Source organism: Amaranthus tricolor, chromosome 15 (assembly GCF_026212465.1).
Source record: "Amaranthus tricolor cultivar Red isolate AtriRed21 chromosome 15, ASM2621246v1, whole genome shotgun sequence".
In the NCBI taxonomy this organism is placed as follows: domain Eukaryota; kingdom Viridiplantae; phylum Streptophyta; class Magnoliopsida; order Caryophyllales; family Amaranthaceae; genus Amaranthus; species Amaranthus tricolor.
In genome coordinates this window covers 20690983-20718532 of record NC_080061.1, presented here as the reverse complement: position 1 = coordinate 20718532, position 27550 = coordinate 20690983, and the positions used below count along the sequence as shown (strand labels likewise).

At 32.7% G+C, this 27550-nt stretch overlaps 3 protein-coding genes across 3 annotated transcripts; 2 read left to right on the top strand and 1 right to left on the bottom strand.

The window, feature by feature from the left end:
* The first annotated feature begins 8079 nt into the window (after positions 1 to 8079).
* LOC130801142 (uncharacterized) lies at positions 8080 to 9187 on the top strand. The gene is made up of 3 exons (XM_057664911.1): positions 8080 to 8335; positions 8408 to 8475; positions 8714 to 9187. The coding sequence occupies exons 1-3, from the start codon at positions 8080 to 8082 to the stop codon at positions 9185 to 9187; spliced, it is 798 nt and encodes a 265-aa protein (XP_057520894.1).
* Positions 9188 to 11152: 1965 nt separating this feature from the next.
* LOC130801141 (uncharacterized) lies at positions 11153 to 11573 on the top strand. Its single transcript, XM_057664910.1, has 3 exons — positions 11153 to 11284; positions 11331 to 11525; positions 11568 to 11573. Exons 1-3 carry the CDS (start codon positions 11153 to 11155, stop codon positions 11571 to 11573), a joined length of 333 nt encoding a protein of 110 aa, XP_057520893.1.
* Positions 11574 to 19432: 7859 nt separating this feature from the next.
* LOC130801445 (zinc finger BED domain-containing protein RICESLEEPER 3-like) lies at positions 19433 to 21023 on the bottom strand. Its single transcript, XM_057665305.1, has 2 exons — positions 19771 to 21023; positions 19433 to 19600 (listed from the first exon to the last, which is right to left on the bottom strand). Exon 1 carries the CDS (start codon positions 20573 to 20575, stop codon positions 19826 to 19828), a length of 750 nt encoding a protein of 249 aa, XP_057521288.1. The 5' UTR covers positions 20576 to 21023; the 3' UTR covers positions 19433 to 19600; positions 19771 to 19825.
* Between the last annotated feature and the right edge of the window lie 6527 nt (positions 21024 to 27550).

The window sequence follows — 27550 nt, the reverse complement described above, 5'->3', positions numbered from 1 at the left end:
ATAACACTATTTGGTGTAAGTTAATGAGTTGAAATGCTTTGAATCGAAAACTATAGTCATATGCTTAAAATTACGTGCTAAGTTGCTTTTTTTAAGTTTTTATTAGCACATTCTCGCATAAAGTTGTTCATACTTGGTTTGTTTTGCACAAAAAATGTCACCCAACACTATTTAGTTTCTATTATTGTGTTGAAATTTTTAGATTTGTATACAATAGTCATGTACTTGAGATTACATGCTAAGTTACATTTTTATTGTTTTTTATATTTTTTTGGCACTTTCTCGCATAAAGTGCTTTAAACTTGGTTTGCTTCGCACGAAGCCTAGCACACAACACTATTTGGTATAAATTATTGTGTTGAAATGGTTAGAATCGAAAACAATAGTCATATGCTTTAAATTACATGCTAAGTTGCTTTCTTAAAGTTTTTTTTTAGCTTTTTTAGCACTTTCTCGCATAAAGGGGTTCAAATTTGGTTTGTTTGGCAACTAACAAGGCACACAACACTATTTAGTATGAATTATTGTGTTGTAATGGTTTGAATCGAAAACAATAGTCATATGCTTGAAATTATGTGCTACGTTGCTTTTTTTAAGTTTGTTTTAGCTTTTTTAGAACTTTCTTGCATAAAGTTGTTCAAACTTTCTTTGTTTTGCACGAAACATGGCACCCAACACTATTTAGTTTATATTATTGTTTTGAAATGGTTAGACGCGAAAACAATAGTCATGTACTTCAAATTAAATGCTAAGTTGCGTTTTTTATGTTTTTTATATTTTTTGGCACTTTCTCGCATAAAGTGGTTCAAACTTGATTTGCTTCGCACGAAACCTATCACGCAACACTATTTGGTATAAATTATTGTGTTTAAATGGTTAGAATCGAAAACAATAGTCATATGCTTTAAATGACGTGCTAAGTTCCTTTTTTAAAGTTTTCTTTAGCTTTTTTATCACTTTCTCGCATAAAGTAGCTCAAACTTGGTTTGTTTCGCAACAAACAAGGCACACAACACTATTTGGTATATATTATTGTGTTGAAATGGTTAGAATAGAAAACTATAGTCATATGCTTGAAAATACGTGCTAAGTTGCTTTTTTTCAAGTTTGTTTTAGCTTTTTCAGCACTTTATCGCATAAAGTTGTTAAACTTGATGTTTTTTGCACGAAACATGGCACCCAACACTATTTAGTTTATATTATTGTTTTGAAATGGTTAAACTCGAAAACAATAGACATGAACTTGAAATTACGTGCTAAGTTGCGTTCGTAATATTTTTTATATTTTTTTGGCATTTTTTCGCATAAAGTGGTTCAAACTTCGTTTGTTTCGCACGAAACATGGCACACAACACTATTTGGTAGAAATTATTATCTTGAAATGGTTCGAATCGAGAACTATAGTCATATGTTTAAAATTACGTGCTAAGTTGCTTTTATTTAATTTTTTTAATCTTTTTTTGCACTTTCTCGCATAAAGTTATTCAAACTTGGTTTGTTTTGCACGAAAAATGTCACCCAACACTATTTGGTTTATATTATTGTGTTGAAATGGTTAGAATCGAAAACAATAGTCATATGCTTGAACTTACGTGCTAAGTTGGTTTTTTAAAGTTTTTTTTAGCTTTTATAGCTCTTTCTCGCATAAAGTGGTTCATACTTGGTTTGTTGGGCAACAAACAAGGAAAACAACACTCTTTGGTATAAATTATTGTGTTTAAATAGATAGAAGTGAAAATTTTAGTCATATTCTTTAAATGACGTGCTATGTTGCTTTTATTAAGTTTTTTTATCTTTTTTTGCACTTTCTTGCATAAAGTTGTTCAAACTTGGTTTGTTTTCCACGAAACCTGGCACCAAACACTATTTGGTATTAATTATTGTGTTGAAATGGTTAGAATCACAAACAATAGTCATATGCTTGAAATTACGTGCTATTTGCTTTTTTCATGTTTTTTTAGCTTTTTTAGCACTTTCTTGCATAAAGGTGTTCAAACTTGGTTTGTTTTGCACGAAACATGGCACCCAACACTATTTAGTTTATATTATTGTGTTGAAATGGTTAGACGCGAAAACAATAGTCATGTACTTTAAATTACATGCTAAGTTGCTTTCTTAAAGTTTTTTTTAGCTTTTTTAGCACTTTCTCGCATAAAGGGGTTCAAATTTGGTTTTTTTGGAAACAAACAAGCCGCACAACACTATTTGGTATGAATTATTGTGTTGAAAGGGTTTGAATCGAAAACAATTGTCATATGCTTGAAATTAGGCGCTAAGTTGCTTTTTAAAAGTTTTTTTTTAGCTTTTTTAGCACTTTCTTGCATAAAGTTGTTCAAACTTGCTTTGTTTTGCACGAAACATGGCACCCAACATTATTTAGTTTATATTATTGTTTTGAAATGGTTAGACGCGAAAACAATAGTCATGTACTTCAAATTACATGCTAAGTTGCGTTTTTTATGTTTTTTATATTTTTTGGCATATTCTCGTATAAAATGGTTCAAACTTGATTTGCTTCGCACGAAACCTTGCACATCAAATTCATTTAACTAATAAGATTGCTGCAATTGACAGATAGTTGTTAGACTGTCATTTATCATTTAACAATAAAATTATTAAATAGTATCATATCATTTTAATGTGCAAAATATAATTATATTTAGTTAAATTAGTTAAGATTTTAATCAAACGAACAACTTTAAGGCTTCACTTGATTTAATTATAAAAATGAGTTGAGTACATAAACTTATAATAACTTATATTATATTTGATGACTTATTTTAAATAAAATAAGTTCAATATAATGCTAATACTCGTAAGCTTATATTATTAAGGTTTAACGTGTGAATTTCACTTGAATAATAAAAATATAGTTGTTAATTCTTTTTAAGGCAAATTTTAAATAGATAATTATTTAAAGTTCTCATACTTTTTAAGGTAAATCTGAGTAATCTTCCAAAAACGTTATCATAATAATTCTTTGTTTTTCTTAAAATAATTTTTTATTATCATGTATCTTTTGTTTCTTGATGAAATATTTTAGAAATTGAAATTTTAATGAAAAAACTCTATTAAGTAGCAAATACTTCAACATAAAATACGCAAATACATATTCTAAGAAACTCTAATTGAAAATCTTATGTAGCTTTTAAATTCAAAAATATAATATTTTTAAGAAAATTTAACAAAACATATCTAGTTGTAATATACTTCCTACTCATATATTATTGGAATGAGTTAATGTTAACTTTGGTAAGAAATATTCTTTAAGAGAAATCACTAAGAGAATCCTATGTGAAATTTAACAGTCTTTTTATTATATTTTATGAAGTTTAGATAAAGAATTTTAGAATATATAGTGATTTTAATGAATAAAAATACGGGTGTTAATATAAGAATTAATTAAGTTCTCATACTTTTAATTAAAATCTAGGTAATCTTCCAACAACTTGTCATTATAATTCTTTGTTATTCTCAAAATAATTTTTTTATTATCGTGTATCTTTTGTTTCTTAATGAAATAATTTAGAAATTAAAATTTTAATGAAAAAACTTTATTATGTAGCAAATACTTCAACATAAAAGAAACAAATATATATTTTAAGAAACTTTAATTGGAAATCTTACAGTCTTTATATTAAATTGGAAATACTACTCATATATTAAAGGAATAAGTTAATGTTAACTTTGGTAAGACATATTCCATAGGAGAAATCACTAAGAGAATGTCATGTGACATTTTACAGTCATTTTATTAAATTGTATCAATTACATGTTATCATTATAAAATTATAATATTTCTTATAGTTTGGATAAAGAAATTTAGAATATATAGTGACTTTAATTAATAAAAATATGATTGTTAATATAACCATTAATTTAAGTTCTCATACTTTTTAAAGCAAATCTAGGTAATCTTCCAACAACGTTATCATAATTCTTTCAAAATGATTAAATATTCATATTATGGCATAATAAATAATGGGATGTTACAATAAACATAGACATAATAAAACTTGTTATTTCTGCAAATTTGTAGGATCCTTCGATCCCACTAGTTGATTTCGATCCAACGTAGAATTCCGATCTTGACAACCTTAATGACAACGTCGAGGACCATGGTAAAATTAACGAAAACAATAACAACACCACCAACAACAACGACACTGGTAACAACAACGACAGTAACAATGGAAACATCATCGACAGAAACATCGGTAACAATGACAATGATAAAAATAATAATGATTACAATAGTGACATTGAAATTGATAGTATCAACAACAATGACGATGAAATGACAACTACAATAACAATACTAACAATAATAATGACAAAAACGACAACAACACAATGACAATGAAATCAACAATGACAATGATAATAACAACAACGACAACATTAACAATAACAACAACAACAACAACAAGAATAGTGTAACATTCGAGAAATTAATTCGGGAATTTAAAATAAATAAATAAATAAAATAATATGTGGGTTAAATTCGAATGAAATCGAGAATAGGTGTTTGGGCTTCAAAACAATAGGAAAACTTCTATGAGTCATATAAGAATAAAACTAAAAGAAAAGGAAATAAAATAAATAAAATAAAAAAGAAAAAAACAGGAATAAGTTTTGTGCCTCCATTTATCATCTTCTTCAATGTCCTAAACCCTTCTTCTCCCTTCCATTCGTATGAACCAAGAATCAAAAGCTTGGAATCGCTACATTTGAGCAACCTCCTTCCTCATTCAATCCATTGACTTTCGAGTGCAGCCCTAGTAATTTTAATCTGTTTTTTTTAAACAATTCAGCCCTAATATAGCCTCCTTCTTATAAGCTTCCTTTCGAACCTCAACAATGGCAGGCTGAAAGTCCTTCAAACCTCAACAATGGCGGTTGTTGTCACTGCTCTTTCCCTCCTCTTTTCGACATCCTCTGAAATTAGGATTGAAATTTTATCTTTTCTTGATAAATCCTTCAATTCATGAACAAATCCTCTTTCCATGATTTTTCTAACTTCGAATTCCAGCAATAATCGAAGTAAACAATCATCTTTGTTCCATCTGGTTCCCTGATTAACAAGTATAATTCCCTCTTTCTCTGAATTTGAATTCTATGATTTCTGATCATGAAATTCTTATCTAACCCTTCTCTCGCTCTCAATTCATCTGATTTCTTTGAACCTATATCTTTCGGATATATGCAATTGGATTACCATTTCTTGATTATATTCAATTGCCATGCTCTTACCAAATTAATCTTTTCAATCAAAAAACTCATAAAGATAAACATTTGAGATTGATTGTATAAGTTGCTCAATTAAAAGTAATGGACAATTGATAATTAGTAGTAAATTGTGGAATGTGGATTAATTTGATGGATTTTGATAACTAGTATGAAGTTATAAACATTAAAGTGGGGAAATAGGTGGAAAATATTGTTAACTTTAAGGTTATGGATGATTTGAAGCTCTTGAATGAATTAAGAAATTCTCTTGGAAATCATTGATAGTGGGATGAAATATTAGTTGTTATTGATTAAATAATTTAATATTCTTGAAGAGATTATTAGGTTATTTGAGGATTTTCGATGTTGGGTTTAAAGGTACATATTGGTGTTTAATTGGAAATAAAAAGAATTATGAAGGTGGATAATCTTTAGAAAATGTAAATGAATTTTAGAGCATGACTATGTCGCCTTGATGGCCTATTGTGGTTTGAGTTCGAACATGCACAATTCTTTTATGATTAGATATATTAGAATAGATGTTGTCATAGGAGAAGATGCAATGAGTTATATGAGCCTAGTTTGTAGAATTGTATGCTTTGTTGTGATGTTATATTTGTTATGCTTCAGGAGGCGACATCATCGAGTAATCTTTCTAGTGATCGCGGAGAACCAGACTTAGCTTCTTGAAGCGTTTTTGGTGAGTAGTAGCAGTCTTTTAAAGGGTCTGGCCAGACTACATTCTTGAAAATAAACCTTTTTACTAAAGCTCTTTTGAAATTGAAAATTGTTGAGACAAATGTTGTTGTTGACTGCTTATGTTGATATTATGATATGGTCAATGGATCCAGCTTGCGAGCTAGTCATTGACAGAGTTGAGGAACATTGTTCCCTACTCCCTGTTTTTGAGGCGAGTTGTCATTCAGATATTGACTAGTTTCGCCTAAAAGCGACATAGCCTTAGAGCTATGGGGCACCTTTCAAACTAGATTCCTGTGCGCACATAGATCTAGGAAACTAATGTTGCTTTTAAACCTTTGTTATGAATAATTGTGTTTTATTGTTTTGAATTGTTACTTCTCATTCAGTTTAATCTGATCCTCTGTTGTTTCCAACTTTTAGTTTGTTTTACAAATCGGAACTGGTCGAGAACGATGGATTAGCAGAGTTGATTAGAGTTCTAAGGATGTTATATTGAGTTGAACACGTTAGAATTTTGTAGTTTTGTATTAGGTTTTGGTAATTGTATATTAGTCTAGACTATATTGGTTATGTTGGACTTTTATAGAGACTTTTATGATTATCTTATGACTTAAATAAATGCTTGGATTGAGAATTAACTAATTTAGCTATGTTTTAGAACTAAAGACTTATTTGCACAAGTTTTGGAATTGAGATTTGAGTTTTCTTGGGAAGTAATTCCTGTGATGATCCTGTTTACTCTGTCAACGGTAAGTTGGGTTGTTGCAGTTGGTATTAGAGTCGAAATGTGAATTGAGAATCGTTGGATGGGTAATAAAGATATAGGACCAATGTGAGGAAGAGAAAAGACATTAGGTGTGACGTTAGAGATTGGGTTGAAGCTAGTTGATGGGGTATCGTAAAGCGGACGTTTAATTCATTTATCGTTTTATGGTGTTTCATACGCTTATGTTTGTATGTATATTCATCAAGTTATTTATTGTTGTTAAAACGTATGTTCTTTAATTGTTTGTGCACGTATAGAGATGGATGAAAATCCTCTACCTCGTCCCGAAAGCCATGAGGATAGGGTAAAGTTTGAGACCTCCCATGACTTTGAGCGTACGGTCACATCACATAGGGCTTCTCATGCGCGATCTGACCCTATCGAGACCTCTACACCTGTCGTTCCGGCTGCCATCACAATCAAACAGTTTGAGACAATGCTGAAGATGTTATACAAGCAGCAACAACAAAACCTGCTTCTGCTATCGCAGGTGCTTCAGTCACTTAACGCCAGTTCTTGAAAGGGTAGTTCTGAGCACGAATTAGGGGCGTCACGGGCAGAGGGTATTCAGAGGTTAGCCCCTAAGAAATATGACGATAAGGGTTCTCCCACTAGGCTAGATGATTGGATCCGGGAGATGGAGAAGATTTTCGCGATGTTGAAGACACCCGAGGATATGAAGGTATATCTAGCGATGCACTATCTGACTAGTGACGCCAATACATGGTGGGTCACCCATAGAGACGCTCTTCTACCAGCTTCTTCCGCTATTACATTGGAGCATCCTTCTACACCTCTAGAGGAAGATGTTCGATGTATATTCTCAGCTTACGCAGGGAACCCAGAATGTTCACCAGTACTACGTTTGATTTATGGAGTTAGCTAAGTACGTGGACGACATGAAGATTACGGAGAGATTTAGAGCTCAGAGGTTTTTATCAGGGTTGAGTCTGGATATCCGGGAACGTATGAGGGACTTGGGGCACGAACATGTTAGAGACGTATACCGTGATGCATGTGAGGTTGAACGCTTAGGGGACGAACGAAAGGCCACTCAAGGCTGAAACGACGTAGAGAGAACACCCACAAGATATCACAAAGTGTTGGGAGTCGAACATATTCAGCACCTGCTCAGTCACACCAGGAGCACCGATCCAGTTTCGGGAAATCGTCATTAAGCACACCTTAGGGTAGCAGAATCATAGAATGTTTCCATTGTGGGAAGAAAGGGCACAAGAAGGTTACAAGAGTAAGGGTTGATAAGGACTCCTCAGGGTTCAGCACAGAGACCGACCGGTAGTCAAGCTAGTGTGGCTTAGGTTAGATGGCAGGGTCGACCGCAAGCATCTTTTGGGCACAGTTCGCAGAGTCAGGGGTCCTCTATGGAAGGCTCTTCTAGATCATCTATCGGTGCACCAATCAGTGGCACCAACGCTACAGGGAAGCTTATGGCTCTCAAGAGAGATAAAGCCGAGGTTGCATCAGGAGTTGTTACGGGTAAGTTCTTAGTCAACAACAAACCTATGTATGTTTTATTTGATTCTGGAGCATCTCATTCTTTCGTTGCATCTTTGTGTGTATCAAAGTTGCTTTTTTCTAGTTCGCTTGAGATAAATAGTAAGTTTGCACAACCATCAGGTGAGAGAATCTTATGTCAGCTTGTGTATAGGAATATACCCTTAGACTTTATGGGAATAGATTGACGCGTAGATTTGATAGAGTTTCCTCTAGATAATTTTGATATTATCTTGGGTATGGATTGGCTGAGGAACTACAAGGCAAGCATTGATTATTGGATGAAGAAAGTAGCTGTATGACGGCTTAAAGGGTAGAGAGTGACCTTTAAGGGTTTTGTGCCAAAGAATCACACTAAGATCATATTTGTTATCAAGCTGAAAACATATTTGAGGAAGAATTACCCTATGATTAATGTCGCGTGGTAGACACGACGATGAGCACATCCAAGATAGGAGAGATACGTGTAGTATGTGAGTTCGAGGATGTCTTTCCCTTCAGAGATACCTGGGTTACCACCTCCGACAACAGTTGATTGGACGATTGAGCTTGTACCAGGCACCTAGAGAGACAGCGGAGTTAAAGGTGCAATTGCAAGAATTGTTGGAGAAGGTTTATATACGCCCGAGCATGTCTCCTTGGGGCGAAACTGTTCTTTTTGTCAAGAAGAAAGACGGGACCTATAGGCTATGTGTAAATTATCGAGAGCTCAACCGTGCTACTGTGAAGAACAAATATCCGCTTCCTAGGATTGATGACGTGTTCGATCAGCTCAGAGGTGCATCGGTGTTCTCTAAGATTGATTTGAGGTCTGACTATCATCAGTTAAACATTTCGCCAGAAGATATCCCTAAGACGGCCTTCAGAACACGATTTGGGCATTATGAGTTAACAGTCATGCCCTTTGGTTTGACCAACGCACCGGCGGCATTCATGGCCCTCATGAATAACATCTTTACCTTGTATCTTGACTAGTTCATTGTAGTTTTCATCGATGACATTTTAATTTATTCTAAAGATGGGGATCAACATGCCGAACATTTGAGAATCGTATTACAAACTTTGAGAGAGCATAAGTTGTATGCCTAATTCACAAAGTGCGAATTTTGGCTGCGCATGGTTTATTTTCTTGGGCACATAGTCTCTAGTGAAGGTATATCGGTAGATCCGACAGAGGTGGAGGCAATCTCGACTTGGGACATACCTAAGAATGCGTCTGAAGTTCGAAGTTTCTTAGGTTTCACAGGGTACTACTGGAGATTTGTACGCGACTTTTCCAAGATTGCGCGACCGCTAACTCAGTTGACCAGGAAAGATATACGATTTGTTTGAGATGATCAGTGTGATGAAGCTTTTAGGATTTTGAAGACACGACTCACTACTGCACCTATCTTAGCACTACTAGATGGAGAGTTAGAGTTCGAGCTGTACAATGATGCGTCGAAGAATGGTTTGGGGTGTGTGTTGATGTAGAATGGACGCGTCATTGCGTATGCTTCACGGCAACTAAAGACCCATGAGATCAACTATCCGACGCATGATATGGAATTAGCTGCGGTAGTCTTTTCTCTCAATATATGGAGACACTATCTGTATGGTACTAATTTTAAGGTCTTGTTTGATCCCAAGAGCCTGAAATACATATTCACCCAAAGGGAGTTGAATATGAGGTAACGACGATGGCTAGAACTATTTTCAAATTATGACTTAGAGATTTGATATCATGAGGGGAAAGCTAATGTCGTTGCTGACGCTTTGAGCCGGAAAACTGTGTATAGTTTGTGTAATGCCTTGGCTAGAGCACGTTTAATGGAGGAAATTGAGGAAATGGGTATCGAGATAGTACAGCATGGGGCAGTGGCGTCGATGATGGAGGTGACATCTGATTTGTTTGAGGAGATAAGGATGAAACAGACTGAAGATACACACCTGATTGAGAAGGCTTCTCTAGTGGTTGAAACACCCAACCCACAATTTAGCATACATGAGGATGGCAGTTTGCGAGACGACCGCAGATGGTGCGTGCCTAACAACCAGACTTACGTACTCGTATTCTTAAAGAGGCACATAGTTCATGTTTCTCCATACATCCGGGCACTGACAAATTGTATCAAGACCTCAGGAGAACATTTTGGTGGCATGGTATGAAAAAGGACGTTGCTAACTTTGTTGCCAAATGTTTGACATGGCAGAAGGTCAAGATATATCATCGGCGACCTCAAGGTTTGCTTCACCCGTTGCCGATACCCGAGTGGAAATGAGAATCGATATCTATGGATTTTGTGTGTGGACTACCGAGGACTACGAAGGGCAACAATATGATTTGGGTCATATAGTTGATCGACTGACAAAGTCGGCACATTTCATTCCGATGAAGGATACCTGAAACAAGCATTAGTTGGCTTTAGCTTATCGACAACAAGTGTTGAGACATCACAGAGTCCCACGAGACATAGTTTCAGATAGAGATGCTAGATTTTTGTCTAATTTCTGGCGAAAGTTATAGAATTCGTTGGGTACTGAGTTGAGAATGAGTACATCGTTTCACCCTACTACAGATGGGCAGACAGAGCGGACTATACAGACACTTGAGGATATGTTACGAGCATGTGTCTTAGACTTTGGGGGTTCATGGGACGATAAGTTGGATGTGATTGAGTTCTCGTATAACAATAGTTATCATTCGAGTATAGGGGTGGCACCATTCAGGCACTGTATGGTCGTAGTTGTCGTAGCCCTGTATGTTGTGATGATAGTTTGGATACGGTAGCTGTGGGACCGCCTATGATTCAAGAGATGATCGACCAAGTCCAGTTGAAATGTAAGAGGATGAGAGCAACCCAAGTTAGGCAAAAGAGCTACGCAGACCAACGACGTCGGCCTCTTGAGTTTCAAGTTGGAGATAAAGTCTTCCTTTGAGTTTCACCAACTAGGGGTGTAATGAGGTTTGGGAAGAAGGGTAAGCTTAGTCCAAGATTTATTAGACCTTACGAGATCCTTGAGTTCATAGGCGAGGTAGCGTATCGACTTGCGTTACTTGTATTTATTGACCGAGTGCATGGCGCGTTTCACGTATCCCAGCTGAGAGTATATCAGGGATGACTCACACGTTCTACAGCCCAAACAGTTAACCTTGGATGACACCTTGCAGTATGAGGAGACCCCCATTCAGATTTTGGATAGGAAAATGGTTGATACATGTCGGGGTAGTGTAGCGCTCGTGAAGGTGTTATGGTCTAATCACGTCACCGAAGAAGCCACGTGGGAAGCAGAAGATGCCATGAAACGCGATTATCCCTGGTTGTTTACGCAGGTATTTCTATGTTTACCGTTTATAACTATTGTATCTCCTTAGTCTTAAAGGGTTAAGTTCGAGGACGAACTTTATTCTTAGTTGGGTAGAATTGTAGGATTTTAAAACAATACTAAGTTTTAACAATGCTAGGCCTTAAAGTTTGGTTAGTTCACATAGTTAGTTGTGTAATATAGATTCTTACAATACACAAAGTATGAGAAATTGGGTAACATAGCTTTACGATATGTATGTGAGAAATTGGGTAACATAGCTTTACGATGTGTATGTTAGCTGGATTTGAGTATGTACTTGAGACTTAGTCTAACTTCGAGGACGAAGTTCATTTGAAGTTGGGTAGAATGTAACATTCGAGAATTTAACTTGGCAATTTAAAATAATTTAAATAAATAAAATAATATTTGGGTGAAATTCGAATGAAATCGAGAATAGGCGTTTGGGCTTCAAAACAATTAGGAAACCTTCTATGAGTCATGTAAGAATAAAACTAAAAGAAAAGGAAATAAAATTTAAAAAAAATTTAAAAAAAAAAAAACCCGAAATAAGTTTTGTGCCTCCATTTATCATCTTCTTCAATGTCCTAAACCCTTCTTCTCCCTTCCATTCGTATGAACCAATAATCAAAAGCTTGGAATTCGCTACAATTGAGCAACCTCCTTCCTCATTCAATCCATTGACTTTCGAGTACAGCCCTGGTATTTTAATCTGTTTTTTTAAAGAATTCAGCCCAAATATAGCCTCCTTCTTTGAAGCTTCCCTTCGAACCTCAACAATGGCGGGCCGAAAGTCTTTCGAACCTCAACAATGGCGATGGTTCCATCTGGTTCCCTGATTTTCGGAAATAATGAGCAAAATAATAACAGGTATAATTTCCTCTTTCTCTGAATTTAAATTCTATGATTTCTGATCATGATATTCTGATCTAACTCTTCTCTCCCTCTCAATTCATCTGATTTCTTTGAACCCACATCTTTCGGATATATGCAATTGGATTACCATTTCTTGATTATATTCAATTGCCATGCTCTTACCAAATTAATCTTTTCAATCAAAAAACTCATGAAGTTAAACATTTGAGATTGATTGTATAAGTTGCTCAATTAAAAGTAATGGACATTTGATAATTAATAATAAATTGTGGAATGTGGATTAATTTGATGGATTTTGATAACTAGTATGAAGTTATAAACATTAAAGTGGGGAAATAGGTGGAAAATGTTGTTAACTGTAAGATTATGGATGACTTGAAGCTCTTAAATGAATTAAGAAATTCTCTTGGAAATCATTGATAGTGGGATGAAATATTAGTTGTTATTGATTGAATAATTTAATATTCTTGAAGGGATTATTAGGTTATTTGAGGATTTTCGATGTTGGTTTTAAAGGTACATATTGGTGTTTAATTGGAAAATAAAGAGAATTATGAAGGTGGATAATCTTTAGAAGATCTAAATGAATTTTATATTATGACTATGTCGCCTTGATGGCCTATTGTGGTTTGAGTTCGAATATGTACAATTCTTTTATGATTAAATATATTAGAATATAAGCTTAAACTAAGATGCTGTCATTGGAGGAGATGCAATGAGTTGTATGAGCCTAGTTTGTAGTATCGTATGCTTTGTTGTGATGTTATATTTGTTATGCTTTAGGAGGCGACATCATCGAGGAACCCTTTTAGTGATTGTAGAGAACAAGACTTAGCTTTTTTAAGCGTTTTTGGTGAGTAGTAGCCGTCTTTAAAGGGTCTGGCCATACTACATTCTTGAAAATAAACCTTTTTACTAAAGCTCTTTTGAAATTGAAAATTGTTGAGACAAATGTTGTTGTAGACTGCTTATGTTGATATTATGATACGGTCAATAGATGGGGCTTGAGAGCTAGTCATTGACGAAGTTGAGGAACATTGTTTTCTACTCCCTATTTTTGAGGCGAGTCATGATTCAGATATTGACTAGCTTCACCTGAGAGCGACATAGCCTCAGAGGTATGGGGCACCTCTCAAACTAGACTCCCTGTGCGTACATTGATATAGGAAACTGATTGTGATTTTAACCTTTATTTTGAATTACTGTGTTTTATTGTTTTGAATTGTTACTTCTCATTCAGTTTAATCTGATCATCTGTTGTTTCCAACTTTTAGTTTGTTTTACAGATCGGAACCGGTCGAAAATGATGGATTAGCGGAGTTGATTAGAGTTCTAAGGATGTTATATTGAGCTGAACACGTTAGAATTTTGTAGTTTTGTATTAAGTTTTGGTAATTGTATATTTGTCTAAACTGTATTGGTTATGTTGGACTTTTATAGAGACTTTTATGATTACCTTATGACTTAGATAGATTCTTGGATTGAAAATTAGCTAATATATCTATGTTTTAGAATTAAAGACTCATTTGCACAAGTTTTGGAATTGAGATTTGAGTTTTCTTGGGAAGTAATTCCCGTGATGATCCTGTTTACTCTATCAACGGTAAGTTGGGTTATTACAAATCGCAATGACAACAACAACGATAACAATAAACATTAATGACGACAACAACAACAACAATAACAACAACAATGACAACATCTATGACAACAAAAGCGCCAACAACAACAATGACAAAAACAACAATGACCACAATAAGGACAACGACAACAATAGTGAAACAATAACAACGATAACAACAACAACAACAACAATAACAACAACACAACGACAATAACGACAATAAAAACAACAACAACAACGACCACAACAACAATAACCACAAGAATAGATGACATTAACCATAACAATAATAACAATAACAATAACAACAATAGCAAATATAATGAAAACAACTATAACAACAAGGACAACAACAACAATGACAATGATAACAACAACCACAAAACCAACAACGACAACAACAACCAGAACGACAATAACAACAATAATGAAAACAAGAACGAAAACAAAAATGGTAATGACAACAACAAAACCAACACTAATTACAACAACAACAACAACAACAACAACAATAACAACAACGAAATAATGATGACAACGACGATAACAACAACAATGAAGACGTATACAACAACAACAATAACGACAATGATAAAGACAACAATAAAGACAATAAAAATAATAGCAACAACAACAACAAAAATAACAACAATATTGACAACAACAACGACAACAATAAAAACAAAATGACAACTACAACGTTAACAACAACAAGAAGTCAACAACAACAACACCACCAATGATAACGACGACACATCGACAACGATAATAACAATGATAATAATAACATCGACAACGACAACAATGAAAAAACAATAATAACAACGACAACAAAAATAATGATAACGACAATGATTTGACGTCTGACGTCGACAATGTTATTCACACCGAAAATGACAACGATAATAACAGTGACTAAAACAATAACAAAACTAACAACAAGAACAACAAGAACAACAATACAACGACAATGACAACAACAATGACAATGACAACGACAATGATAATAACAATGACAACAACAACGACAACAATAATGATAATAGTAATGAGAATAACAATGATAATGAGAACATCAGCAACAACGACAACAACATTCATGACGACAGCAACAACGATAACAATAACAAAAATGACAGTATCAATGACTATGAAAGCGCCAACATTAATGAGAACAATATTGACAACAATAATGAGTACAAAAACAATAAAAACAACGACAACGAAAATAACGTCTACAATAACAACACCGACAATAATAACAATTACAACGACAACGAAAATAACAACGTCTAGACGTATTGATTTTTGTGAAATTATAAGTTTTATTTGTTTTATAACTAGAATTTTGATTTTTGTAAACCTAATAAATTTACTTGTTTTTCTAAACATGAAATATTGATTTTTGGTAAACTTGTTGAATTTTGGAAATTTATCCAAAGGATGCAGTGTTGATTTGAATATAATTAGAATATTTGATTTTGTGAAGAGAATAAAATTTTATTTGTTTTAAAGTTAACAATGTTGATTTTGGGAACTTATTTCAAGAGAAATAGATTTTAGTAGCTACTTGTAGAAAATACTAATTTGGAGACTATTAATAGAATATTAAGTTATTAGTGTGAATTTAGTGAACTATTAAAACTAAAGTTATAAATAAAATTTAATGTGTAAAAATTTAATAATGAACGTATAACGACATAAAGGTAAATTTAACGTTATGATTAAGAATTTTATTAAATAAAGGAAGTTACCACCCAAGTTGGTAATGTCAACTTGTAGTAATAAAAATGTGATGTACTTGTGTAAATGAGTAGTGATTGAATGGCCTTAATAGTAAGGTAATGTCGAACCATGAATCAGTATGTAAAATCCCGATGCCTGTGTTAGCCGGCACGTAAAATGTAGTGTAACACAAGGGGTTAGCTACCTATCCTATAGAGCTCGGGCATAATTGTATTAGAGGGGTAATGACTCACACCACAGTTTAGGATAACGGTCTCACCTAACCAAACCCTTACATATATCAGGTGTCATATTGTTGTGCTTGTTGATCAGTGATAAACTTGAGAGTATTAACCAAATGAACATGCTTAAGTATTAAGATTACCAAATTGTATAAGTGGCAGTAACATACTTCTGCCAAGCTTGAGAATGGCATCATAATTACATAGAAGTATAGAACAACGAAAGAATATAGTAAAAGTATACAATGGTGTCAATTAATAATAAGTTCGTACGTTAATTATTATTTTGTAAATATAGTGTATAATCTCTGTACTTTGAGCTGGATAGGGAGTTATGCTCGATGTTAAGCACTGACCGATTCAATCAGTTGTCATCCGTATTATGGATGGTAGCATTTTGCAGGATTTCGTCTCAGGTTCCGATCCAGGCCGCAACATTTACTATTTATTGAGTACTTCGCTGCTTTTTGTACCTTTATTGATGACTTGATGATGATGTATCTTTTTTGCATTTTGAGCAAACAATATTTCTTATCAGATGTAATATTTTACTTATACTATAAACAGTTTCAATTTTTATAGTTTAAAGCTTTTAACAGCTCGACATTTTGAGACTTCTGCAATATTTTTGTATCAAACATTATTATTAAATGTTAGTTATGTATCAAGAATGTTGCGTCTGCTAGAACAAGGGTAATTTCAATTATAAAATATTTTCATATAATTTATATAACTTTTGTATAAATATATATGTTTGAAATAAGTATATCAATACCATGGCCACTATAATATTCAAGTTTTTATTGATTAATTTTTGAAAAATGATTATTAAAAATATTCTTTTTCAAACCTTAATAGATGAAGTCATATAAGTTTTTATTTACATCTTAAAACTTTAAAAAAATATATAATTGATAATTAATAATTCAAAGTACATTAATGCATACTTGCAGGATCACGATCCTACGATCTTATTCTATCAATTTTGATCCTACCCCTCAACGATCCTAGGTAGAATCCCAATTATAAGAACTTTAACGACAATGACAACAACAGCAATGATAACAACAACATTGACATCGACAATGTTATTAATAACGACATTGACAACGACAATAACAATGACAACAACAATAACAACATTAACAACAACAAAGATAACAACATCAACAACGCAACGATAATGACAACGATAATGATAATGATAATAACAGTGACAATGATGACAACATTAACGATAACAACAACGATAATAATAACGGCAAAAATAACAAAAACAATGAGAACAACAATAACGATAACAATAATAATGACGATAACAACAACAACAATGACAACATCAATGACAACAACAACAATAGTGACAACATCAAAAACGAAAACAACAAACAATAATAGCAACAACAAGAACAACAACGACAACGACAATTACCACCACAAAAATATCGACAACAACAACGATGGCAATGACAATGAAAACGACAATAATAACTTCATCAGCATAACAACAATAGAGAAAATGGAAATAACAACTTTATAAATAACAACGACAACAATGAAAACAACAATGACAATGACAACAATAATGAGATTGAAAACTACATGACCACAACAAAGATAACAACAACGACAATGAAAACAACAAACAACAACATAGAAAACAACAACGACAATAACAACGACAATAACAACTACAACAACGACAAGAACAACAACGATAAAAACAACAAATACAACAACAACAATAACAACAATGATATAATCATCATCTATAAAAACAACACCAACAATGACAACAACGAGAAGGAAAACATCAATGACAACAACAACAACAACAATAACAATGACAACAACAACGACAACATTAACTACAACAATAATAACAACCACAATGATAATGACAACAACAATGACAATAATAATTACAATCACAAGACAACAACAACAATGAGAATAACAACGAAAACACCAACAACAAGAACAACGACAACAACAAAAATAACAATAATTTTTAGTTCGCTTGATAAGCATATTTGAGTTATTTTTATTTATTAAAAAATTTATTTTGTAAGAGGGTTTGAACCCACAGTTTTTTATTAGGTTTAATAAGCTTTAGTTAGATTATATTTGAGTTACCATAATTTATGTGATATAAAATTTTTAGTTAGAGAAAAAAATATGGTAAATGGATTTAAACCTACAATCTACTCACAACAATTCAATTTATGTATAAGCTTAAAACTAAGTTAGCTACCAAGTTTTAATGCTTCAATTTAGCCTAAAATATTAAAGACTTTAGGGGACGAAAGCTAGAAACACCTTAATACATTTTAGTACATTCTTGTTTCTTACCAAATAAAGACATGGACATATCAAGTTTCAACAAAGTCTAATGTCTAAGAATATGTTTAGTAAAAATTATTTGCTATTTCTTGCTTGACTTAATAAATATTGTAAAAGCCATACGAAACATTTTTTTTTACTGTTTCACCAATTAAAAAGTCAAAAAAAAGTCAAAAGCAAAAACTCAACAAAAAAATCGATGATGAAAAAGCTAATATCCAAACACCCTAAGTTTTATAATTTTCATTGTCTATTGTCAAACTGTCGTCGGAGTTTTAAGGAGCATTTTAAGAGCACAAATTCTCATGGAAGACAGTCTCTTTGAGAGAATGTTTGAAATGGGTCGGCTCAATATATATATATATATATATATATATATATATATATATATATATATATATATATATATATATATATATATATATATATATATATATATATATATATATATATATATATATATATATATATATATATATATATACATATATATATATATATATATATATGTGTGTGTGTGTGTGTGTGTGTGTGTGTGTGTGTGTGTGTGTGTATATATATATATATATATATATATAAAATATATATATATATATATATATATATATATATATATATATATATGTATATATATATATATGTATGTATATATATATATATATATATATATATATATATATATATATATATATATATATATATATGTATATATATATATATATATATGTATATATATATATATATATATATATATATATATATATATATATATATATGTATGTATATATATATATATATATATGTATATATATATATATATATATATATATATATATATATATATATATATATATATATATATATATATATATATATATATATATATATATATATATATATATATATATATATATATATATATATATATATATATATATATATATGTATGTATATATAGGCATGGCCACGGTCCGGGTTGGTCCGATTCCGTTCCGGTTCCATCCGGTTCCGGTTCCACCCGGTTCCGGTTCCATTTGGAACCTGTCGCGAACGGTTCCGGTTCCGGGCGGTTCCAAACGGTTCCTTGGCGGTTCATGAGGCGGTTCCAACTCACGGGACGGGCGGGTCGGACCATCGGTTCCATTTTTATTTTTTCTTTAAATATTTATATAATAAAAAAATACTATAATATCGCGGACGTACCTTTGATGATTACTTGATTATTAGCGAAATTCATTGCATGTCAAGTTGTCATCGTTATTGAAATATTTACTAAAAAGAATGAAAAAAATAAATTAATAAGAAACGAATCAATGATAATGTCGATAAAGATGATTAATAAAAAAAGAGGGAGAAAATGGACTTGAACCTAGTACCCAAATGAATACTAAGCTGCCTACGTATCCCGAAGGAATCAAAGCCCACGTAGTTCTTTGTCATACCTTTTATTTATAGTTGTTGAATGTTGATTTATCGTTGTCGCTTGTCGGATTGATCCTATTCGTCTTCGTCATCATCATGTGGTTGATTAGATGCTTCCGCTGACTCTGCTCCTGACGATGATGCAGATGTATCCATCATCATCCATGGATCATCATCGTCGTCTTGATCATCATCATTCCTTAGTCCTTGTGTTCGAATCTCCGCTTGATCCCAATCTTTCTTGCAAACACATATTTGAATACTATGTGGAGCAAGACGAGATCGCTTTTCGTCCAAAACTCTTCTACCTGCACTAAAAGCAGACTCCGACGCAATTGTTGACGCGGGAATTGCAAGGATATCCTTTGCAATTCTCGATAAAATGGGAAATTTAACAGATTTTTCTTTCCACCACTCCAAAATATTATAGATACTTTGGTCTATTTCAAAGTGGTGTTTAAGATAACTATCTAGTTCTAAATATGAGGTCGAGGAAGAAGAAGATGATCCTACAAAACTATCATCTTGAGTCATTATGTTAGCTATTACCGAATTATAGTAAGAGGGACGTGCCGAAACGCTAGCACGCCTAGACATATCGCGTTTCGGGTTATATACACTAGCGTAAAAATCATAGAGTTCTGCTAAATATTTTTTACATGTTCCTACATAATTATGTACATCAGTAGACGGGCGATCTAACGATTGGTAATAAAATCCTATTACTTTAGTAAGGACCTCAGTTTTAAAACGTGGGTCCAAAATGGTTGCGATTCCATAAATATAAGGAAAATCGGTAAAATATGCTTGCCATTTTTCCATCATATCTGCAAGAGTCGGCCTCAATTTTGGGTTAGTATCTTCATGTGTATATTTAAGGAGATGATAAAAAATAGTAATACATTCACTTATTACTAAGTGAACGTTCGGTTCATAAACATAAGAAAAAATCTTAGTCGCGTGGTCATACGCTTCTAATATGTTATGTACACCTATAGCTAATTCCCAAGTGTCATCAGCTATGAAACTATCTGTACACTCACTATATAGTTGTGTTATTACTGGGCGATAAGCAATCGCCTTTCTTAATAAATCGTTGGTTGAGCCCCAACGTGTAGGAGTATCTAATGACCAATACACTTTTTTAAGTTGGTATTGGTCACATAATTGTTTATATCGTCTTTTTATCTTTCCGATCCTAAGCCATTTCACTATATCCCTAATTGGTTCTAATAAATCACTTAATTGTTTTATGCCTGCTTGGCAAGATAAGTTAATTATATGAGCACCACAACGTATGTGTAATAAGCTACCCCCAAGGATTAAACTAAAAGCAGGTTCGTTAAACAAAAGTTCTACACATTTAATTTTCGCGGTTGCATTATCAGTTGAACAACAAAATATTTTATCTAATAAGTTCCATTCTCTACCGACGGAGTAGAAGTGGCCTTTCTTTTGGAGGAACTGGAACCTCCCAATGATTTTGCCACTTTAGTAACTTTTTTTGTGGCTTTTTTCAAAAATGAAGACATAATTGATAATATTGAAGTAATAATAGAAATATAGAATTAAGAAATAAATAATTAATTAATTATGTAACTAACTAAATTAAGAAATAATTAAAAGACTAATTATGTAATTAAGAGAATAATTGCGTAATTAAAGAATTAAGTAGAGAGAGTAGGAGAAGAGATGAGTTGTGAATGAAAATGATTGAAAGTGATGAGTATATATAGAGGAGAAGGCAACGGCTAGCTAACGGTAACGTAACGGTCACATTTTGGCGAACCGGTTCCATGGAACCGGTGGGCCGGTTCAACCAGACCGGTTCCGGTTCCGATTCCAGAACCGGTTCCATGGAACCGTTGGACCGGTTCTCCCGGACCGGTTCCGGTTCCAAACCGCGGGTTTTTTACCCGGTTCACGACGGTTTTTTCCGGCGGTTTCACGGTTCCGGCAACTTTTTTTCCGGTGGTTTCACGGTTTCGCGGTTCAGGGCGGTTCGGAACCTGTCGCAAACGGTTCCGGATCCGGTTCCAAGCGGTTCGGCACCGGTTCGGTTCCGGGTAACCCGCCCCGTGGCCATGCCTATGTGTATATATATACATATATATATATATATATATATATATATATATATATATATATATATATATATATATATATATATATATATATATATATATATATAGATACATACATACATACATATATATATATATATATATATATATATATATATATATATATATATATATATATATATATATATATATATATATATATAGATACATACATACATATATATATATATATATATATATATATATATATATATATATATATATATATATATATATATAGATATATATATATATATATATATATATATATATATATATATATATATATATGTATGTATATATATATATATATATGTATATATATATATATATATATATATATATATATATATATATATAGATACATACTTACATATATATATATATATATATATATATATATATATATATATATATATGTATGTATATATATATATATATGTATGTATATATATATATATATGTATATATATATATATATATATATATATATATATATATATATATATATTATATATATATATATATATATATATATATATATATATATATATATATATATGCTATAATGACAAGCATTACCTATAGTTTTGTATCTCGTTAATTTAATTGACTTCACATATAGAACATGATATTATTGTTTTAAGCTCCTCTTCGAAATCTCTAAACAAGCTTGCAGTGTAGATTTCGGACGTATGCTTTAACAAACGAGTTAGTCATAAGTTAGAGGTTGGTCTTGTGCGAGAATATTGAAACTCAGCCTTGATCTTCTGTTTCCTCCATCTCTCCACCATTTCTTTAAATATCTTGTAAAACTGCATTAGACTGGTTGTTTTGTTGCATTAATTCCCAATGTGTGGTTTGTGGATTCACTACGTTGGGAAGATAAGATTCCAGCAGAGAAAAAGTCCCTACTCAATCCAGTACACCATTTGTGTCTTATGATGTACAATCGATCGAACTATCTGTAGAAGTATTCATTCTCTTGCAATTTATACGTGCTGACCATGTTTTTCTAGCAATGTTCGGACTCAATCTCATTATTGCAACCCATTAAGCACTTGTGGAAAGCATGTTTGAAGTCGGCATTTGACTTTAAAGTTCTGAATTGTGCCACAACATTTTTAAGGAGGTGCCATAAACACAGTCTATGCTTTGAACTTGGAAAAGCCCATTCATTCAACTCATATTAGTTTATATAGGTAATATCATAAATTGACATTAAAAATATAGTAAGTTGGTATTTATTATACAATATACTAGTATTAAAATATAGTAAGTTGACATTAAGATATAGACATCGGTCATTTTTTTCTTTTTAATTAGGCATTAAAATATAGTAAGTTGGTATTTAGTATACAATATACTGGTATTTGAATGTAGAAAAGAATCGTGTTATAAAACAATTCGAGGAATGTGGTAACATACATTTTCGATTGCCTTCGACATTACAGCATCCTGATATGTGAATATTGATGTTGGTGATTTATCGTTCATTACTTTTTTGAAATTAGACAAGACCCACTCGAATGATTCAACCTTCTCATCTACTATAAAAGCACAACCGAACATGACAATGTTCCAATGATTATTTATCCCGACAATAGGACCACATATCAAATTGTATCGATTAGTCCGATACGTTGTGTCAAAAATAAAGACATCACCATATAGTTTATAATCCTCTCTCATCATTCCATCACATCAAAAAAGTGCCGAAAGTTGCCCTTGTTCATTTAACCTTACCCGGTAAAAAAATTGAGGATCCTTCTCTCCCTCGCATATTAATTGATCAATTACACTTGAGCATCTCCACCCTCTATCGTTTTCATCCGTATCTTGTTATCATGGAGAAAAAAACACACGTTAAAAATAATGCCAAATATTTAAGTGTAATGCCCACTTAATGTGATCATAAATCCAATTTACATATCTTTAGTACCAATTTACATCATAATGCCAATTTGCATCAATATAATGTCAACTTGAATCTAATCAAAAGTCAATTTACAAAGTATATAATCCCAATTCGAATACGACTATAGTTCATATTTTTATTAATCATTCAACCATTTAAATAAAACCAACTTACATAATACAGAGTCCTGATTTATATTATACTAATGCCAAATTCTATAGGATCTAATTCCATCACACATACCTGTTGACACAATTGATGTGATTATGTAGGGTGTGGCCCACAAATTCGTCACCTCCAGCATTCTTTGACAAATATCGATATGTTGAGGTAGGTTTGATGTTTGCATCCTCTAACGCTTTGATCATTTCTATCTTGTCTAGAATTAGGGGTGTTCATTAGCGGGTACCCGGCATTTCGAGTACCCGAAAAGTCGGGGACCCGATGAGTCAGGTACTTCTTTTAACGGCCCGTGTCCCAGCCTAGTTAATACGGGTACCCGAAGTTTGGGTAGCCGAATAAGTCCAATCGAGACATCGGGTACCCGGTTTTATTTTTTGATTTTTTTGGCATATTTAATTGTGAATTATGTGGAATTTTTGAGTTTTATACTGAACTATAGTATGTGATTTTCATCCCATTTTTATTATGTAATTAGCTTGTTTATTCCTGTAAAGATTATGTCTTTGTCAAGGATTGCTGCAGTTTCTACAAAGCCATAAAATACATTCATCAACATCTCCTAAAGATAGTTTGTTTATTCCTACTGCCTGTCTTTATTCAACATACTCTTGTTACACACAAGACATAATGAAATACAAAGTTAATTAAAAGATTTGAGGCCAAAAAATACAATAAGAAGGTTAAGTGAGAGTTACTGTGTGGTTAGTTTTGTACTAATCATTCTTTGAAAACGCTAAAAAGTAAAAAAAAAAAAAAAAAATAAATCGTCACTAACTTAAGCGGTTCAATCGGGTACCTGGTATATTTTAATATCGGCCCATGACCCCACCCGGATTTTCAATTTTTTTAAAAAATGACCCGCCATTTCTCTTGCGGGTCAATGAGTCGGGTCGAGCGGGTCAGGTATTTTTGAACACCCCTATCTAGAATGGAGTGATGCCTCTCCGATTTATGGAGATGTTGCCATTCTATCCTTGTCAATTCATGTGTGTTTTGAGTAATATGTTGCTTCACCTAATATAAGTCGCTCTCTTTGTCTAATTTTAGTCCAACTCTGGCTTTATAGTCACTCCGTGTTATTGGAATTAACTTGGTTTTCTTAGAAGCGGTACTACCTTCCTCCAAGCAACAAGTGCATGATGTGTTTTTCCCTCACACGAGCACACTAAATACCTCTCCGTAATTATATTATTACTTGATCTCTGTGTCCACTTTTTCACACTAAACCCAGTGACTCTTGCATGTGATACGTACAATTGCTCAATATCTTTTAATTTTTCAAAAGTGACCCCTTCAAGTGTTCCATATATATCTACATTTGCAAGGTCACTTATCTGTCGTCTTACTTGAAGTGGGTTAGCATAACCAATGTTCGTTGTAATATCTTCACCACCGTCATGGTTGATGACTTGTAGTTGCTTGTCAAAGTTACATTCCGTCACAAATATATATAAGCACCAAATGCCAACTTATAAAAATCTACTACCGTTTTATTTGATGTTTAATACCAACTTATATGAATAATCATAATAATGACCAAATGCAAATGACATTAGCACATAATGACAATTTGTATAATACTTAGTGCCAAATTGAATACCATCTAGTGCCAATTTGATACTATCTAAGGCCATTTTTGAAAATATCTAATGCCAATTTGGAAACTATCTAATGTCAATTTAAAAACTATCTAATGCGAATTTGAATACTATCTAATGCAAATTTGAAAATTATCTAATGCCAATTTAAATAGCATCTAATGCCAACTTGAATACTATAATGACATCAGCATCTAATGTCAATTTAATCCCAACTTATATTATCAAACTATAATCAGTAATATCTAATACCAACTTCTAAGTATTAAACATCACCGTAAATAATATTTACAACTAATTTACAGTAACCAACTTGAATAATATGTTATCAAATGCCAAACTAACCTTCGTGTTCACTAGTTTCACTTCCATCGCCATGCTCGAACTGAATATGCTCATCATTTAATGGAACTACAGAAACAGATTGAGAACATCTTTTTAATTCTAATTTATTTAATTCGTGAAGGAAGAGAGAATCAAACATACTTATATTGTCTCTAAAAGACGAATCCCGTTGAGCCTCTGTCACGAAATCTTCGAATTCTTGCATGAACTCATCCATGTTGTTGAAGATGAAGAAAAACGAAATGAAGGGAGAATACTCATTTGAATCTGATATTTTTACCTTTAATGTATGAGAAATTAGAAAAATTTTGTTAATAATTACACTATCTCAGTTTCCAATAAATTTTGCAATCATGGTCTTGAAATATACTCCCTCCTATTCAGCTGAACTGTCCCATTTCCTTTTATAGTCAACTCAGCTTAAATGTCCCATTTCTATTTTTGGCATGGATTTTTGACTATTATACCCTTAGTACTTTATCCTATTTTCAATTATACCCTTTATTACCCTTACTAATTTTCCCTCCCTTATAATTAATCAACATAATTAAATCTTAATTAATCCTAATTAATCCCACCCATTTACACTCCCTCCCTTTATAAACCTAAAACCCTACCCATTCCCCATTCCCCATTTGATATTCTGCCGTTTTCTCTTAATCTTCCATTGAAAGCTTCACCTTCTTCCTTATCGTGTTTCTTGTTCTTCTCTGAAAACCCTACCCATTCCCCATTCCTATTCTGCCGTTTTCTCTTAATCTTCCATTGAAAGCTTCACCTTCTTCCTTATCGTGTTTCTTGTTCTTCTCTGAAAACCCTAAATCATGGCAAACTCCAGTTCGCCATTAAAATCCCCCCTGAAGAATCCTAACTCAAAAATCGACTCACCCATGAAAAACCCTAACTCGCGTACTTCTTTACTTCTGAGAATCCCCAAATCTCCTTACAAATCGCCTTCTAAGATAGACTTTAAGGGGTTCGATGATGGAAACCCTAGATCTGAACTGAAATCGTTTGAGGAAGAGTCTTATGATTACAATGATGACTCAACTTCTGTTGAGACTGATCCTAAGTGGGGAAGAGAACTTGACTCTGAAGGTGAACCCATTTACACACCTGAGCCTGATATGTATCCTGATCGTGAATATTCTTCCATTGATGCGGTTTTTTCGAATACTGATTGTGAAGAAGAAGATTGGCTTGATAAGCTTGGTCCTTTCTCAAGTGAGTTTCTGTTTGTGTTGGTGCATGTTCATTTTGACTGATGATGATTTTTAAGTTAAACGTTTTTTTATGCATTTAATTTCATTGCTCTGTGATCTCAAAGTGAGAGCAATTTTAGCCACCAAAAAATCGAACAAAGGGGGTTTGGATTGTTTTTCAACGTTTACTGCACAAAGATGTTCGATTTTATACTCAATGATTTAAAAAAAAAAAAGAAATTTACCTGAGAGTTCTAAAACAACCAATTTTTTTCATTAATGTATATTTGAATAAAAATGTTTCATTGAAAACAACATAAAATGTTTGTTGTTTGCTTCTGAAACATCCCATGTTAAAGATCCCAAAAATATGTCCAAATTGAAAAGGAATTTACATTTGATTAATGAAGCTGTGCTGGTTATGCTTGTGT

Bases quoted from the DNA above. Each gene is read 5' to 3' on its own strand.
- LOC130801142 (XM_057664911.1), top strand. From the start codon at position 8,080: ATGGAAGGCTCTTCTAGATCATCTATCGGTGCACCAATCAGTGGCACC. The intron at 8,336-8,407 runs GTGAGAGAATCT...ATTGACGCGTAG, and splicing joins TAAGTTTGCACAACCATCAG to ATTTGATAGAGTTTCCTCTA. The intron at 8,476-8,713 runs GCAAGCATTGAT...CTTTCCCTTCAG, and splicing joins ATTGGCTGAGGAACTACAAG to AGATACCTGGGTTACCACCT.
- LOC130801141 (XM_057664910.1), top strand. From the start codon at position 11,153: ATGAGGTTTGGGAAGAAGGGTAAGCTTAGTCCAAGATTTATTAGACCT. The intron at 11,285-11,330 runs GTATCCCAGCTG...CACGTTCTACAG, and splicing joins GAGTGCATGGCGCGTTTCAC to CCCAAACAGTTAACCTTGGA.
- LOC130801445 (XM_057665305.1), bottom strand. From the start codon at position 20,575: ATGATGGAAAAATGGCAAGCATATTTTACCGATTTTCCTTATATTTAT.